Source organism: Thermobia domestica, chromosome 5, assembly GCF_964235325.1.
Source record: "Thermobia domestica chromosome 5, izTheDome1.hap1.1, whole genome shotgun sequence".
NCBI classification, from domain to species: Eukaryota; Metazoa; Arthropoda; class Insecta; order Zygentoma; family Lepismatidae; genus Thermobia; species Thermobia domestica.
The window spans coordinates 148,729,041-148,748,718 of NC_137458.1; the positions used below are offsets into that span (position 1 = coordinate 148,729,041).

Consider the following 19,678-nt stretch of genomic DNA (forward strand, 5'->3'; position numbering starts at 1 on the left):
AATAATAATAATAATAATGGGCTTACAATAAGGATGTTGTGTAAGTTACGAAGTTCCTATGGCTCCGATTTCATGCAAATTCAACGGTTTTTCAAATCAAAATCTGTGTTCATTCTTTAAAAAAACATCATCGTAGACATTCACACTCTTGGTTAAATCTTACAAACAAATACAAGTTTAGTGGAAGAGAGAGCATTTTCTTATTCAGACTTATAGCATTTATTCGTATCACACAACTTCATCATAAAATACGAGAAGTAGTCAGAAAATTTGGTTACAAAGCCTGCAGTGAAACGTGTATATATTATTTCATACAACCAATGCAGCCAACAGATAGTACATACATTAGATTATTTTTCGACATAGTCTCCCTATCGGTTGAAGCACTTCTCGCATTGTGGGATGAATTTGAAGCTTCCTTCCAGGTAAAAATCCTGTCCTTGCGTGTTCAACCCAGTTGTCACGAAGTGTTTCACCCCCGGTACTGCAGAATAGCGCGCATAATGTGACGAAGGCATCCAAACGATATTCCCAATTCTGCCATCAGGTCCCGTAACTTGATCCTCCTGTTGTCCTGAATTAGTTCCTCCATGCGAGTTGTGTTCAAATATGTTGATTCCGTGCTGGATCAGCCACTGCACTCCTCATCGATAAGGGCTTTTCTACCAGCCGCAAACTTTCGACACCATTCTGCGACATTTTGACGAGACATTACAGTCTTTCCGTAAACCTCTACAGCTGCCGGTGAATTTCAGCCGCGATTACATCTTTCCTCCACAGAAATCGAATAACTGAGCGGACTCCTTCATGAGACCAATTTTCCAAACGAGTCGCCATTTGTGTTTATCTACATATAGCGCCGCAGGTGACGGGTTTCTGAAACTGCTCGGTTGCCAACTCCATGTATTAAAATTACCACACACCCCTCATTCATCTATAACAGATGAAACTCCAGAAATATCGGTCTTGTAACCTTAGTTTCTGATTTTTTCTCGTATGTACTTCTAGAAATGCAATTTAGTTAAACTGAAGAGAATATTGATTACAGATATTAAAGTTGCTTAACTATGTAAATATCATATACGTAAGTCCATATAAGTAAATGTCTAAGAAGATAGTTTGACTTCAACATACAGTATATTTTAAACAAAAGTATTTAAAATGTATGTTGTTTCTTAAATTTCAAGTACAGATAGAAGCCAGAACAAGAATAGTAAATAATAGGAAATAAATATATATATATATTTAATTTGTACTTTTTCTCATAGAGAAATATAAAAAAAAAATCATGCTCAGATACTTGATCAACTGGCGATTTTTCTTGCTATACTTTTTTTTATTATATATTAAACTTTGAGAAACCTTCATTGTTATTTTAATAATATTTAATGTATATTAAATATCACATTTATACATTTTTCGATGATATTAGATTGTTGTTGCACTGCAACATCACGGCAAGACGTGATTGTTTATACTTCCCCAGCTCTACAAACAGAAACATTTCTAATTAACAGGAAATACATAAAAATGTGGTGTTATCCAAAAAGAGGGGACACTATAGACACCATTATGTAATATCTTATTTAATGTTTAATTTAACTAAAATAAAATATTAATGTTGTTTAAAAAGTAGGGAGCAAATTTACTTGATCACTGGTCTCATCTGAGACAGTAGTTTCTGTCGATCACGTTTCTGACGACTTGAACACTCGGAATTCCAATAAGTCCATACAGCAGACTTTAAGGCGAAACTTGGTAATACAGGAACAGGGCCAGGTACATCCTCTTGACCTGTGCTGGATTCCAAGGTAATTTGACCACTTTCAACAGCTAAAAAGATAAATAATTATTATTTAAGACCCAAAGTTATTATATTTGAATCGGTGAGTGGAAAAAGGAGAATATTTCAAAAATTAAGAAAAAATATTGAAATAATCATTGTGTGCTGTGTCCGTAGATACATCTATTGAGAGTAGGATAGATTGTGGGTTTAAGTATTTGTTGAGTGAAAGACAGATAACATTCCAGGAATTTCTCCTTTTTTTTCACTCAATCGATCTAGTTCCTTGATTCGACCACTGGTGCGTGCTTGTCGTTAGTATGCAGAAAAGACAGTTGTATTTCGTTTATATTGTTATAACCTAAAATGTAGATTGTTATAACCATAACTGCTGTGTTTAATTTTCTTATTGTGTTATTAGTTGCTTAAAACATTTAGTAATATACCTAAGTAAAGGATGTTTTTTTCAAAAGATGATACTTATGAGCAGGCACTGCTGTGTTTAATTTTCTTATTGTATTATTAGTTACTTAAAACATTTAGTAATGTACCTAAGTAAAGGATGTTTTCTTCAGAAGATGATACTTATGAGCAGGCACATTCACAGGAATTTATTTCAGGAGTGGTCCAGCTTTAATATCAGCATAAATTATATTAAAATTTGTAAAAATCACTCCTAAAATTAAACTCAATTTGCAGAAAAGTCGGGATTTCGGAGGGGAAAGTTCGAACCCCCAGCATCTACCCCTATGAATGTCCCTGCTTATGAGCCTATGAGGAAAAGAGGTAAGTTTAATTTACATTAAGCAGAAAAGGAACTGATGAAATGTTTTTTCCAGGAAAACAAAGCACATACGGCTAAAATGGCAATAAACACGAAAAAACTTCGACATCTCAGAAGTGAAACATTGTGTCTGAAGAGTTTCAAGCGTTTTATGATAACGTTATACAATTGCCAACTTCCAATGCTGCAAACAGTGGTCATGACAATGAATAGATCATAAAGACAATATGTACAAATAGAGCATTTCCATAATCACAAATACATTATTCAGTCTTCATTCACCATTTTTTAAGTATCTTTTATTTCAGCTTACCAAAACAAATGTTCATGAAAGATAATTTGATGCACAGCATAAAATATGTAAATAATATTATTACTATATTCTTCTATAGGAAAAAGTGAGATATTGAGGTAGACTTCATTGTAAGATTTAAACCTGAGACCTTGATAGAAGTTTGTCTTGGTCATCTGGATTCAAAAATAATGGTCGTTCATTTTGGTATTAATGTATTATCAAATAACATCGTATACAAGGTATTTTGGAAATTCGCTAGAACGAAGCAGGTTTGCTGTTTAAGGAGGTATTTTATACCTTTAAACTGTTTCTGACATAATTTTATACAATAAAATATTGGTGTTATCTGTATTAGTATTTTTTTCTTTTATCAAATATTTTCATTGAGTGGAGAAAGAGAATATTTCACAACAGCAATTTCTGTATAAATAAATATCCTATCTCATTACACTTTTGATATTTTAAGAAATGAAAGGTCTTAACATACGCCACAAATGTCTAATACGAATACTTTATTGTGTAAGCAACGGTAATTCTGGTATTTTTTTTTTTTTTTCGATTTCCAAAATCAAGGTGGTGTGGAATATTGTTCTTTTTCCACTCACAGATTTATTTCATATGTTTATGGCAATTTCTTTTTAAAAAATCGTGTATGTATTATGCTACACAATTCGCGTCCTCAACAACCATACATTCTATCACTCTTGAAGTTGGTGCTCACAGCCATTCAGACCACATGGACTGTGCCATGACTCCTGTTGTGATTGGAAAATCCATTGTCTACATTACAGAACACCTATGACGGTTTAATTATATGAACCGTCTACATTGATGAATGGAGGAAATAACCTATTTTATAACACACAAATTTCTCTTTAGGTGCGAATTCAATGATACAGAGAGAACGAAAAGATACGCAACTGGACTGCAATTAAGACCTGGGCCTCCAGCCGTGCCGGTACGTTACCAAAAATATTCTTTCCTTAACTAGTACAATAGAGAAAGGAAATGTGATGTCCATGTAGAAAAATGTGATTTTGCAATGTATAAAAATATAATAACGGAAATCGGAAGTATCTATATCCAAAGGAAATGAAAATGGACTAATAGTAAAGAAATGAAGAGATATTTGTAAAATGCCTTTATAAATTAACAAGTAAGACTTAATATTGGAAGCACTTGTGATTAAAATTAGGGCAATTTTAAGTTATTCAAAGGTTTAAGATTCGTGTTATATTTTACAAATAGTTGGAGAACATCAGCAACTTATGTTTAAGAATATCCAAACATAAATTTTAGAGATAATCTTAAATTTTACATTTTACTCAACTCATTATTCTGTTTAGTTTAGCAATTGAAGTTATTATTTTTGTTGTTATCCTTTTGAGATAGTGTTATGATAAACTTATCTCATATACAGACATTGTATACGGTATAACTTCAATTATCCGATTAACGAGTTCTGAATGAAATCCAGATATACAGAAATCCACATAATTGAGACAATCATTAGAAAACGGTTGTTATGAAATAAAAATTTCTCTAAAATCATTTTTTTAAATAAAAATGTAGACCTAATATTCAACCCTGCCTGTTTCTCACTTGAAATTCCAGTTTCAATTTTCTAAAACCTAAATTTACTATTAGTTCATTTTCTTAGAAAGTGAGAATAGAGAAATACATCTCTGAAATTGGTTAGATTCCGACTTAGTATTATCCCAATATACATTTCGAAAATTCCAATCTAATGTGAATATTTTAACGTTGGTTTAAGTAAAAATTTAAGGTAAATCATATTTTTACGAACTATACATACAGTTCGCATTTCAATTTCATATATATCAGGGCTCAAAATTTCAAAATCAGACGCACTCGCCAATCCAAAAATGATGGTCGCCAATATCTCTCACGTACAAATTATGAGAGCCCCTTCCTTCCCCCCCCCCTAGGCCTTTACTTTGACAAAGAAAGAAATTACATCAGGACATAAAATTTTAAAAACAGAATCAACTTGAATTGGACAACTCATATACATGTTAAAAAATATCTTACCTTAAGACTTCACGTTTGTGTAACGCTCTCTCTCTCTGCACAGAAGTACCGGTTGTCGATTGCAGTTTTCGGATCAAAGTCCTTAAGTAAAGGGCCACTGATGGAAATTGCGAGCAAATCGTCCAGTGTGTCAGTCTTAAATGGATTCCTGTATGCAGTCTTAACTCAGTTGAGACTGCTGAAGTCTCTCTCACATGAAGCAGTAGTCACAGGAAAAACTGCACAAAATGTGACCATTTCAATTGAGCGTGGGAAAGGAAGGGCGAATTACAACGTTGTGAAGACTGCTTTCCATGTCCGTTGTGAAGACTTCACACTCCGTTTCCTCCCACTCAGTGACAATTATTTTTGTGCGAAACATAAACTGCGCAGCCCTTTTGAGTTTATGCAGAAATCATTCCTACTGAACACTGGTCGCCAGCTCTAAATTTCTAGTCGCCAATGGCGACTAGAGACCGGAAATTTTGAGACCTGATATATATATATATAGGGGCCACGGTGGCTCAGTGGTAGAGCGTTCACCTCTGGTGCTTGGGATTCCGGGTTCGATCCCAGCCCCCGCCAAGTGAACTTTGTAGTGGACAAACACCATGTGCGTGGGTTTTCTCGGGGTTCTCCCGTTTCCTCCCACTTTCTTCATTCCACCATTTCATACATTACTCATCATCACCGTCTCCTTTAGCCTAACCGGCATAACCGTGGGACGTAAAACTCAAAGATTTCATTATATATATATATATATATATATATATATATATATATAAATATCTATTTCCTCATACCGGCCTGGATGAGTAAAGTTCGGATAATTTGAGTTATTGTGTATCTTATAATAAGAATGGTACAGTTAAATATCATAGTTTCTATACTGAAACGTTGAACTCCACGATGCCTATATCAGTTATCTAGTGTAACTATTGGAGGAAAATGGCTATCTTAACTACACTCTTGTTGCAGTTTATACTGCTCTTACCTTGGAGAATAATGTTATGAACATCCCTCTTGTATTTAGCCCAATCTCCTATATAGCAGACCCCACCGGAAGCGAGCAGAAGCGACCCTGCTTCATGCCATGTTGCACCTTCCTCTCTCCTCATGATTCCCAGAAGGGAGTTTAATGAGCTATGAGTTACATGTCTTTTAGCAAACAGAGAACAATAACTCATCAAGCGATGAGCTATATCTTGTTCTTGACCTACTGCCAAAATCGGTATAGGTTGATGACCCTGAAAAAATTAAGATTATTTCATAACAGTGAAACTATTGTGCTCACCATTGTCAATTCTGCTGATCCCCTCTAAAGCAAGTTGCAGCTAATACAAGTTGCAGCATTATAAAGCAATACCAACATATCATATCTTCATAGTTCCAGAGATATGAGACAAAGTCAAACAAGTGGCAGGTTTTACTGTAATTCTCTCTTTCCCCCTAATAATTCTACTCAAAAACAAGTTAAGATTAGGGTAATTTAAAATTCTTCCAAGATTTGTTGGCATTATTGGTATGTTTTAGATAGTGGAACCATAAATTTTAAAATAATCTTAAATTTTACATCTGAAACAACTCAGTAATTCTATTTAGTCTTATTCTATTTAGCTATTATTATTATTATTATTATTATTATTATTATTATTATTATTATTATTATTATTAATAATAATAATAATAATAATAATAATAATAATAATAATAATAATAATAATAATAATAATAATAATAATAATAATAATAATAATAATAATAACAGTCTTTTGAGGTGGTCATACAATAAACTCATCTCACTTTAAGAGAAAATGTAATAGTCAGTTGCATTAAACATCACGTAAAAACTCAATAACATTAAAAGACCTGGTTGGTAGTTACTTTAATGAGTTTCAATTCAAAGTATATCTTTCAAATTGCTTAGAATTTTGAGGCGTTTTGTATTTTGTTAACGAGCTTAACAAATTTTTTCCATTGTTTAATCGAATCATTGATTTTTTTTTACCTTAAAGTACAGAAAATAGTATGTGAAAATATGCTAAAAATCTTTAAAATTGATCCTAAAATTTTCAGAACTCTTTAAACATCCATTTATGTTGCTTTCATCGAGAACTATGCTCTAAAAATTACAAAATTTTCAAAGAAATAATATTTATATGGCGTAAAATTAATTAAAATTGTTTTATAGTTTGTACCCTGATATTTAAAACAGAAATAGCAAAAATGGCCTTTGTGACATTTCTATTTTACGTGTCAGGGTATATTTATGTTTTTATTTTACGTTTATATTTTTATTTTACACATTTAAGTATATTTTTACATCTGGTTTAAAATATATAAGAGGATACATTGTTTATTAGTATCTTAATATTATGCGCTAGTAAGTCTCAGAGAGGTTGTAACATTAATAATTCATTCCTTATATTGAGCTGCAGTAGGTGACCGTAACAATATGCAAATCTTCTTGAGTAGATAAACGTCTGTTATTTATTACCACACTTCTTATATTTTGTAACATTACGTTTAACGTGAATGGAGACAATTGGAAAGTGTTTAAAATAAACTGAACTCACGTAAGTTAAACTTTAAAAAAAATGTTCGGAAGTAATACATAGTTCACTTTTTAACATTTTTGAAATTAACAAAGGATGAGGTTTATTTCCCATAGGCCATGTCCCCAGCAGATAATCCAATGAAACTTATGTTAAATTACTACGTGATTTAATACGAAAAACCATATTAGTTTGGGCAACGGTTAAACAGAATTTGGAATTAACATTACCGTCTATGGGAAAAATACAAAAATAGGTGTAACATTATTTAAAAACCACAATGTTTGGGTTTTTATTATATATATATTTCAATATAACTTAGCAAGACCTTTAAAATGAGTCTACATTTACTTTAGGAAAATGTACCATAGGCGAACCATGGTCAATCAAAATTGGACCAAATGATATTGTAAACATAAAAGCTTGGCGCTTATCACATAAAACAGATGTCGAGTGGTCATCATAGTTGGACTGCATGCCAAAGGTCTTGAACTTGTGGTTGTAAAAGACTTATTTTTATACAAATTACTATGTTCTTTTGTTTGTATAACATAGACAACAATTTAAGTCATATTGAAACTGGTTGAAGTCCAAAACTTATATTTTGATTGACCACAACTCACCAATGTTACATTTCCCCAAGGAGTTTACACACATTTTAAAGGTCTTATTAGGTACTATTGAAATATATAATAAAAATCCACACATTAATGTTTTAAAAAAATATGTGCCTGTTTTTGTACTTTTCTCATAGACGTTAATGCTAATTCCAAATTTAATTTTCGCGCCTTTGTTTGAGCTTTGGGAAATGAGCCTTATCCTTTGAAAGAATTACACTTAAGTTTTCTTGTGTACTGAAAGGGTTTCTCATATACGACAAAATAATGGACTAATAATAATAATAACGATCTAAATAATCACAATAACAAAAATAAGACAAAAATGATTTTGTCTCAACACAATTCGAGTCATGATAATTACATACAACTGTTCATATAAATTTGTATTGTGAGAAGGCATATTAAATTTTGAATCTTTCCTCCTACGCGTCACGATATGTAAAGTCCAATATGCATTTTACTCTTGTTTTGAAACTTTTTTTTTTTTTTGTATAAGTTTTGTAATAAAATTAAAACATTTGTTTCAAATTGTTATGTTAGTAACTGACTATTCTTTGTAGATGTAGGAGTATAAAATAACATTACATAAGAACAATCTTATATCGTTTTGTAATGTCTTACTTAATAAAATACAATATTAAATATTATTAGATATGACTCTTCTCAAGAAACTTTTAGATTTAATCAGAACAAACAGTTCAATATCTGAAACATTTAACAATCCAATCAGTCATTGTTCATAAAAAAAATTAAACTTGAGATATGCATTAATGTTAGATATATCAAAAGCTGATATAAATTTAAAATACCTTGAGAACTAAAAATATCTCTTACCTGAGAAGCAAGGCTGAGAAGTATGCCAAGCTTTAAATGCAGGCAAGCTTGTATTGGTATAGAAGAAGAGTATAAATGAGAAGCCAACGCAATGACAAAACTACATGGCGAAGATTTTAGCTTACAGTAGAGTGAGTGAAGATTAGGAGTGAGAAGGGATCCACATGTTTTTGCCTTAACAATAGTTTCTGGTTCCCACTTATTCACTGAAAGACAATCCAACTCATGAACCTGACTTCTACTCGCACAAAAGTTCACCCTGGTGGCTGCCACAGTATAACTTTGGCCAAGTTCCAAATTACAAGCAAGTTCATCTATGGATAAATAAAACATTATTCGATTGAAACATTCGCAATAGGAAATGACAGGAAATATAGTATGATATAACAAAAGATAAAACTTTCAAAAATGTAATGAAATTTATATCATCATTACGTATGAGTAAAATAAAGGATTTGAAAGTTCTTTAGCACGTGAATATTGATAAAGAATTTTTTTTTGCCTCTTGAACTATAGCCTATTTCGTTCTAAATTTATTTATTTATTTTTATGTTGTGATCCATAAATCATTTCTAATTTGAACTGATTAAAAATACGTGGTGAAATAAAGAAATCTGTTCTTCGAGCTCGGGAAATAATTAAGTGCTGAATCCGCTAGAGATTAAGTTAACAGTAAGTACAATAATGTCTACAATAAACGTTGGTGTGTCCTGATGTTATTTATAGGCTATCAATTGTAATGTTCTTCAATAGTTATTGCTTCACACATTTTTAAGGAGTTGTTTGCCACACTCCTTTATATGTTTACCTTGTCCGTATGTTCGTCCGTCGTCCGTTCGGAACACAAAAAATCGAAAGAACTACTTGATGAATCAGTACCAAATTTGGTCAGGATGTAAAGGATCTAAAGTTAGAAATCAAGTTCGTTGATAGATGAAATAGTCAAACCGGAAGTGATAGAAATCCCATTTCCGGCTTTTACGTTGATCACTATAGAGTAAAAACGGTAATAGATAGAAAGAATCTGTTTTCTGCAATCAAGCGTCCAAGTCTCATTTTCCACTTTAATCTCTCATTATAACCAGAATCTACTACTACTTCAGGTTTCAATATTAATTGAGAAAATATCACGCCATGCAAACCAAACTCCTTCACGTGGTGTACACGTAACACTACTACTTGTTGATGTATAAAAATATCTGTATTGTCGAAGCCACTATGTAAGATGAATATAAAATTAATCAATTAATTACAGAAGACATAAACTTGTGGGGCACTCGGTTACGAAATGATCGACGTCGAATGTTTGAATGATATAAAACTTTCAATTGATTCTTCTCTGTGTCAATTCCCTTAATTCAATAACTGGTTTCTCAAATTTGACAGTCCTTGTTTGGATATGGTATCTATTTATACCACTCCAATCAGAACCAATCTCTTGAAATTGATTATCTACGAATTTAGAGTAAAACCTTTTAATAGCGTCCTTTTACTCGCGCAAGTCTTCGGGTTTTGGGTTTAATGTTTTGCTACAAGCCTTTTGAGTCGTAGACATACAAAAACTGAAAAACATTAACAGAAGAGCTATTGCCTAATTTAAATTGGTGACAATAACATTTTTCTACTTAACTGATCTTGTCAATAATTCAGATTCTAGTTTGTCTGTTTAAAGGTTTAACATCTCCAGTGATAAGACAGCAGTTGATTGCATTTCTGAAATATTTAAATTACGGTTTCTAGAGATTGAGAACTAGGCAAGCACGATGCAAAAAATTATTTGTAATTTGCAAACAAATCTATTTTTAGCATAAAGTGAATTTTTTACGGCTTAATATTTTGCCATTTAGTAATACTTAAATTTGTGTCTTTTATAGAAACTCAACAATATTTCGTTCTGGTTATACTTCTCCATGCTTCTAATCAAGCAAAGTTACTATTTTCTTTATATTTTATTTATTTTATATACAGAATTCGTTTTAAACAAACAGATTTTTAGAAACTATTAGGAGTTAAAAATAATGATCCTAGTAGATTTCATCTCATTTTGATAAGAGGTTCCGAAGTAATGAGCAAGTCATTATTATTTCGGTTTTTTTAATATATTACGTAGTTAGATTTATGGAAATGTCAAGTGCATTCGTACGACCATTTTATATTATAATCATTAACAATACGAAGTAGTACGGAACTTTAAGAAGGAAGTTGGTCATCGAGGATACTTCAAGGCACCATTCCGTACTCAATTTCTTCCCTGATGGAGCTGAAGGAAAGCACTGGAAAAAAATGTTGCTATAGCCGGTCATGAGTCTCTAAGTCGAGACAATGATTGAAAAGTAAGAACACTAATCTTCATTTAGATAATTTACTAAATACAATATATACTTCTTTACTATTGTTTATTATAGTAACAGTACTTATGCTATTCCATTATAATATAATTCCTTGACATTGTGTAATAAAAAAATTCGATGTGCTCAGAACCTAAATGTCTTTTGGTGCCGAATTACAAACATACACACAGAGAAAAATTGTAATAAAAAGTAAAAAATTGCATAGAACAATGATTATGATTATTTTATGGAGAGAATACATAAATATTGAAAAAATTATTTCACAGCAACCTACACTACTACACAATAGAAAAAATGGAGCAAAATTATATCAGCAATATCATATATAAATTAAATATTAATAAATTATCTTGTAAAATATGATATAATAATCAACACACACACTTGACGTAATTGCATATTTATTCCGTATTTCAGGTTTATGAACTAAAGTCTATAACGAAGACTGAGCCTGAAAGGGAATTGAGCTCGGAGCAACATTTACTGAATGAAAACTGCTATTCTCCTATTCAGATATATTTTTTAAAATATTTTCCATATTCAATACACATTTGTGAAATGTGAGTGTTCAAGTCTAGTTGTGTATCAACGCTAGTTAGATTTCCTAGTCTAGTAAAGCAAGGATAATGTGTTCAACTCCTTGTTACTGTAAATATGTATATTGCCAGGTTAAAATAAATTTGAAATATCTTACCTCTGAAATTTACAAGTATTCCTTGATGTCTTTCAAAAGTAAGACGGGAAAACTCGAATGCTGCAACATTTATCAGAATTCCAACAATTTGATCCCCTAGATCTCTTGCCCTTGGCACCTCGCTAACTTGTTCTCCACACATTTTGCATCGTCGAGATCGATAGGCATTTCCCACCACTCTGACACCTTTGGCACCAACGCAGTCTGATGACGTACATTTATAAAGAGCACTTCGTCTGAAAGGCATCAATGCTAATTTTAAGTGCCCATATATAATTAATGTGATCCTTCTACATTTATGTTACAATGGAAGTCAATTTCTATTTTATATTACACAGAATAAATTAAACGTGTTTGATTATTATTACCATTATTACTATTGTTTATCAGTTGACTATAGGAAAAATTACATCATTTTCATAGTATCAAGATAGCTTGAAAATGGAGTAATATTAAAATAAAAACAAACACTACAAATAATATAAAATAATATTAAAATTACAGGCTAGGTTCCTTACTGGGCTGTTAAGACATTTTTCTAAACCGGTAAGAGTGATTCTAATGAAACGAATCAATCAGTATATTTGAAATTGCATTTCGTCTGAAAGGTATTGGTGTTAATCTGAAATCCCCGTAAATAATCAATGTGACCCTTCTACATTTATGTTACAACGGAAGTCAATTTCTATATTTATATTACACAAAATAAATTAAACGTGACTTATTATTATTATCAGTTGGCTGTAGGAAAAATTACATCATTTTTACAGTACCAAGATACCTTGAAAATAGAGTAATATCAGAATAAAGAACACGACAAGTAATATAACATAATATAATATAATATTAAATTTAAAGACTAAGTTCCTTACTGAACTGTTAAGACATTTTTCTAAAACAGTAAGAATGATTCTAATGAAACGAAACAATCAATATAATTTGAATTGCTTAATTCTAGTTCAATCACTATAATTTAAATGTATCTTGAATGAAATATATGCTATATCATCAGAGTAAGAACATCTCCGATAACATTACATATTTACACAATAATATAATTAAACTAGCAGGCCATGTTCCCTGTTATTGCTTTACGAGATTTTTACTAAGGTTTTTTTTTTTTTTAAAAAAATTAAGCTGATAGATATTGTAAAATAATCGAAACCTATATCCGTGCAATAATCTAGCACTAGAAACAATATGTTGATCAGGTGCTACTTTAGAAATCAAACAAGGAATAAGATGTTATAATCAAATCTTATTAATTATTTGAATAATACCTATCTAATACATTTCACGTTACACAATTGAAACAACTAAATTAGGTTCCATTTAAAATGTAATTTCTAAACTTTGAGTGACCAATGTTGGAACATCTCAACGGTCTGTTTCAGAACCTTTATTTTTCTTACTCCATGTATAACAGGACTGTTCAAATGGCGGCCTGCCAAGGCATTTTGTGCGGGCTGCAAAGTTTTTAGGATTTTTTATTTAATTTAATATTATTTTTTACTGATAATATTTTTTTTAATCTTTATTTATTCATTACAGCTACGCAACAACGGAATCGGCAATGTAACTACATACACAATGTGTGATTTAAAATCAGATTAATATTCGCTTCGCTGCTCATTACTAGTAAGAACAATACTGCATTCTGTTCTATAACGTTTAAAGTTTTGAGTGCAACTTTTTAATTAATTGTGTATTTTGAGTTGCTGGAGTGAATGATTGACCATTATAGTGAGATGTTTATCCTACGACAAGCATTCTGAAAAATGTTAATTTTGTTTTACGAGTCCGTTGCATTTGTGAAATGAGTGGGAAAAAATGTAAAATAGAAAATGAAAGTTGAGTATATCAAGAGTGGCGAGAAAATGATTTTTCATAACAAATCACATTGGTAAGGTGAGATGTTTAATATACATACTATGTCTGTTGCTAAACAATTTAACATGAAAAGACACTATTCTACATGAAAAAAGTGAAATAATATGAAACCTGAAAAGTGGAACATCATAAAGTTAATCTTGAAGATTAAATAGGTTCTCTTTTGCCGTGAGCCCCTCGGCATTGCGGGACCTGCGAGCCCGTTAGTTATGCCATTGATGTTGTTACATAATATGTTTGACATGATGATAATATACCAATAACGTAATTGTAATTGTATTTTAATAAACCAAAAAAAATATTCAATAGTCTAATTAGAAACTTAAACGACTACTTGATTTCTCTTTACTTTTAGTATCCTAATATTTACAGATATAAAACAAAACTGCATAAAAACAATAGAGGAGAGAGAGAAGAATGACTTACGTGTATTTGGTTACTTTAGTTTTAGCGATGAGTACCCCTCTTAGACTTAGGAGACCTCGCCAATTTTCCAGCGGACGTAAATGAGTCCCATTGGACCAAAGAGATAGTGCGAAAAGCACTGGAGAATATTTAAATCTCAAAGGTACTTGTAATTGGCATCGCCGCAACTCAGGTATTATGTTTTTATCAGTGATTATGCAATATATTGTCTCCTCAAAGAGATCTTCAGCTTTTCGCGTTTCATTTAAAATCAACGAAGCAAGAGAAGCTGTAAAAGAATCAACACACAAGGAAATATTTTAAAGCTATTTCTAGAATTAATTTGGCCACAACCGTACTACATATTTACGAGTATATTTGAAGTTAACGATTATACTAAGCCAGGTGGCGGATATGAAGTATGAGCACAAATTATTGAATTCTAGCATTTGATAAATCTATTGGCCATAAGATCCTACTAGCATAAATCCTAATAGTAACAGTCAAATACAAGTAAATATGTACAAATAATCAAAATACTACCTTAACCATAATAATTAATCAACATTTTCATACAATGCTCACGCATTAGCTCCTTTAAGTATCTGAAGTTAAACACGAATAAGTACAAATAATCATTAGAAATTCTACTGACATAAAATGTAATAGCAAATTAACAGGGTCTATACAAAAATATGTACATTCCGCATAAAAAAAATTGCGACAGCTAACGCCGTGCAGTTAGGCAACCCAATATACATATTCTTATCCCATAATCGTGTCAAGTAAAGAGACCCCCTCTTTCTCGTCCTTTCAATTGACAATTCTAATGACATGAGCGCAATTCTAATTTCAAACCACACATGTATTAGTTTTGATAAAATGAAATAACAAAACCGAGACGAAACAAGATTCATAGGTTGATGTAGGGAGAAACTGAAACACACACAATGAAAAATTGAAACTAATGGGTGTATATTACACAGATTCAAAAATGATGCAGAGAGAGAGAGAAGAGAACAGGAGAAGAAGAGAAAGAAAAGGGAGAACAGATAAAACTGTGGAATTCAAACGTAGTAAGGAAAGAAACTAACATTATAAACTTCCGTTTCCAGAAATCCAACAGTACCGTAATATAGAAATAACGTTTGTTTTTACATATTTTTTCAGAACTATTCGAATGTATAGAGGATGCTTTAAACATTCATTATGATGTCACTTTCATAATGGATAGCATACTTAATTTCCAGTAGAACTGTATATCACCGAGACATCTGGGATAATGTCAAAAGTTTAACACACATGCTTTGTTTCCGCGTGGTTCGATTGCAAATTCGGTAGTGTTCATTGTACGTACTGATCCAAAATACATTCTAATATACTCAGTGAATAGCGTTGACATATCCTCCATTTCAGACTAGTAATACAAACTGAACAAAAAAACAAAAATAATAACAAAAAATAACAAAACGAAAAAAAGAAAGAAAGAGAAAATTGAAGAGTGCTATTTTACTGCTAAATTTCTATCAAAAATACCCTATATTAAAAGTCCAAACTGCATCGTAATGAAAAGTTACAAATGTTCGAAAGAAAAAGTTTATGTTTCTCATAGATGTAGCATGTTTCAAATTTCATCGTGAATAAAACACATTGAATTATAGGATGGAAACAAATTTTGTGTCGAACTAGTATAAATAAAATTTTGTTTTCAAATAACTAAAGAGGTTACCATTTTCTAGTCTTTTCCGAAGATGTATCTGTTCCGAACATCTAGCATTGATTTAATCTCTTCCGGATATAACGTAATTTGCACAGATAGAATGATCACGCTAAAAGCTCAAACGGATCATCGTGTCAGTCGGATGATGTTGGTTAGGTTATAGACCACCACTGGGTCGAGGATTGAAATCCGTAGTGACCCGGTAATTCGACTGAGACTCGATAACCCAGGGGATAAAAAAGAGAATTTACTTATTCCCTTGCGTTTAAACAGTATTTATGTCAGAGGTGATCAGGACGGGGTGTTATCGCCAGAGCACGAAAAAGACGACGCCGAAGTTCCCAGTTAATTAGATTCTCCAGACCAGGAATATCGCGCTCTTGCTCCGTTTTAACTTTGGAACAGGAAGTGCGTGCGTGTGTGTGAGAGAGAGGGGGAGAAGTGAAAGATGCAAAGACAGGATAGGGAAAACGTCAAGAAAAAAGAGAGGGGGACGAATATAAATATGAAACATACTTATCATTGCAGTGTATGATGTAGAGCGCACACACTCGAGCGCACACACTCGAATTATCGCCAGTGATGCTTTGTATGTTCTCCATCAGAAGATGAATCTCTGTTTGCAACCATTATTTTATGCGAAAAAATCGTACTACTTGATGGAGAATTGAACAAAGATTTTCCATTTGGAAGTCTAGCACGCTACCACTACACCACCAATTGCTGTAGCCAAACTTTGTTTAACAAATGGTGTAGTAGTTCTTTCTGAGAACGCTAATACGAAAAGTGTATACTGCAGATCAATGATGTCTTTGGAATGTTCTGGTAATTCCCTTACCCTTTCCCAACCAACAGTCGTAAATCGTCTTTATCATGATACAGGTGTTTTCTTCCACATTCTTACGTATTGCTTGTCCAGTATGATTAGTAGATTCTTCATAATCACTTTATAAAAAAAAATAACTTTGGCGTGAACAGGACTTGAACCTTTGTTAGATACCTGTACTATTCATAAGGCCTTTAAGTTACCCCTACACTATCATGCCACCTGAAATTACAAGCCAAATATTACTTACTTTAGCCCTGATCTTTGGAACGAACCGGCTTCTTTCTGTAACGTTATTTGCACCAAAGTGCACAACGAAATTCATTTATTCGACGGCCTAGAGAGAAATTAGTGCCCACTAATAAAGAAAAAACATACAATGCAGGGAAAAAATAGAGAAATAAAACATATTTTGCAGTAATTTCGCCGTGTAAGTTCAAAGGTACGCAAATAATAATAATAATAATAATAATAATAATAATAATAATAATAATAATAATAATAATAATAACCTATATTATACAATTGAAAGTAACTATGTTTGTGGCTCGTAATCTCTTGAACCACCCGACCGATCTCGATCAAATTTTCAACATTGATAAGGTTTCGGGCCTGTAAAGCTTTTTTATTATTTTATTTTAACGGTAGAACTTCGGGAGAGGAGGAGGGTTGATATATAAAAAGGAATGAAATGTAATAACTCTTGAACCACCAGACCGATCTCTATCAAACTTTCAACTTAGATAAGGTTCGGATCTGGGGCGACTTTTATCATTTCAGTTTGACGGTGAAACGTAGGGGCCGGGGAGAGGGAGATATATATATGTAAAAAATGAAAGTGAAAGTGACTGTCTTTGTGACTTCATCACTCTTGAACCACCTGATCGATCTCAATTATATTTTCAACATAGATGAGGTTCGGGCCTAAGATGGTATTTATCTATTTACTTTGACGATATAACTTATGGTTGAGGGCGGGAGGAATTAAAAAGATTAAATAAAACTTGGTAACTCGTGAAACAAAGAATCAATCTCGATCAAATTTTTAACATATGTGAGGTTCGAACCTGAGATGATTTTTATCATTTCACTTTCACGGGAGAATTTGGGGAGGGCAATGGGAGGGGGATGTATATATATATATATATATATATATATATATATATATATATATATATATATATATATATATATATAACTTAAAAACTCTTGAACCACCAAACCAATCTCGATCAAATTTCCAACCTAGATGAAGTTCGAACCTGAGATGGTTTCTGTCATATCACTTTGAATCACTTTGACGGTGTAACTTAAGAGGTGGCGAGGGGAAGCGACATTTAAAAAAGAACGAAAAATGACCGGTATTAGTGGCGAATCTATAATTTTTTAAGTCGCTGAGATTAACAGTGACACATCTGATGCTGTTTAAATTCAAATTCGGCCCCGCAACTTGGAGTAAGGAGAGACATATAAAAATGATCGAAATAACCAATATCAGTGTCGAATTCATAGATTTCCGTCTCGCTGAGATGAACAATGTCACTGCAGATGCCGCGCCCCACAACATAGGGTGGGGAGGGGATATATAAAACTCATCGAAAATGACCGACATCAGAGCGCTTTAGTAATTCTAAATAATGACTGAGTAACAGAACATATTACTATTTTTTCTCAATTTAACCCAACGAAACGGGTAATTGATGCTAATAATAATAATAATAATAATAATAATAATAATAATAATAATAATAATAATAATAATAATAATAATAATAATATGCAACTATACTGTGAATGTGAACATTTATTATTATTATTATTATTATTATTATTATTATTATTATTATTATTATTATTATTATTATTATTATTATTATTATTATTATTATTATTATTATTATAGTGGGGTTAGTTAACGCTGATGGCAGTTAGTCAACCGGTACTGTGACAGTATGCCGCAGTGACTGTGTGTTGCTGCAGGGCCTTCAGCGGCTAAGGAGGGACATTTCCATCTGTTCGTTATCTACATCCTCATATTTCTGAGTAGGAAGGGTCGTGAGGTCTTCTTGTTGTTTTTAGATCCTCTGGCAGTGCTGAGAAGCGATTTTGTGTTTTGTGTCCGTGTTTTGGACGGTCCTTTTCTTTGTCTTGCTCCTTAGGCCAGCGGAGTTCAACCTTTTCTTTTATTTTTAATGAATGTAGTTTTTATTTGTTATTTTTTAAAATATGCCACCCTCAGCTGAAAATTATCCATATTGCGATCTCCCAGTTTACGGAAGAAAAAAAGCTGTTAAATGTAAGAAATGTACAACTAATTGTCATGTGTCATGTATATCAGTGGAAACTGAAGGAAATTAAGTATGTGAAAATTGTATGGAACAAAAAGACTATGATAACACTGAAAGTAGTAGTGAAATGAATAAACAGAGTAAATTTAATCTAAATGAAAATCCTTCTTTGATAGTTGATAATTCTTTAGATAAAATGACTCAAATTTCCTTGAGAGAAATAAGAGCTCTCAAAACTGAGATAACTTCCTTACGTGATGAAAATTATGAGTTGAGGTCTCTTTTACAACAGAGTGTAATTATGTCCGATCATGTATCTAATATGAAATCGCAATTACAAAATGACCAAAGCAGTCAGGTTAAAGAATTAGATCAAGAAAACAGTTTTCCACCGCTTGTAAGTGTTAATCAAGCATCAGATACGACTAATCGGAAGGATGATTCCAAGGGAAGTTGGGTTGAAGTAATTTCGAGAAATCAAAGGAAAATGAAAAGTAAACCTGTTAATAAAGATAATGTAAACCTAAATCAAAATCCGAATGTAGGTATAGGAGTAAAGAATAACTTACGCAAACTGAATGTTGGTCGTGGTAATAGTAAAA

At 32.1% G+C, this 19,678-nt stretch overlaps 1 protein-coding gene across 1 annotated transcript in view; it reads right to left on the minus strand.

Annotated features, from left to right (window-relative positions):
* The window catches only part of LOC145686167 (minichromosome maintenance domain-containing protein 2-like), a 44,441-nt gene that overhangs the window by 16,482 nt on the left and 8,281 nt on the right, over nucleotides 1-19,678 (minus strand). Inside the window, exons 3-7 of the mRNA XM_081759180.1 lie at nucleotides 14,264-14,531; nucleotides 11,948-12,183; nucleotides 8,903-9,216; nucleotides 5,888-6,140; nucleotides 1,650-1,833 (exon numbers count right to left, since the gene is read on the minus strand). Of these exons, the coding sequence (XP_081615306.1) occupies nucleotides 1,650-1,833; nucleotides 5,888-6,140; nucleotides 8,903-9,216; nucleotides 11,948-12,183; nucleotides 14,264-14,531 (1,255 nt within the window). The remainder of the gene's footprint in view (nucleotides 1-1,649; nucleotides 1,834-5,887; nucleotides 6,141-8,902; nucleotides 9,217-11,947; nucleotides 12,184-14,263; nucleotides 14,532-19,678) is intronic.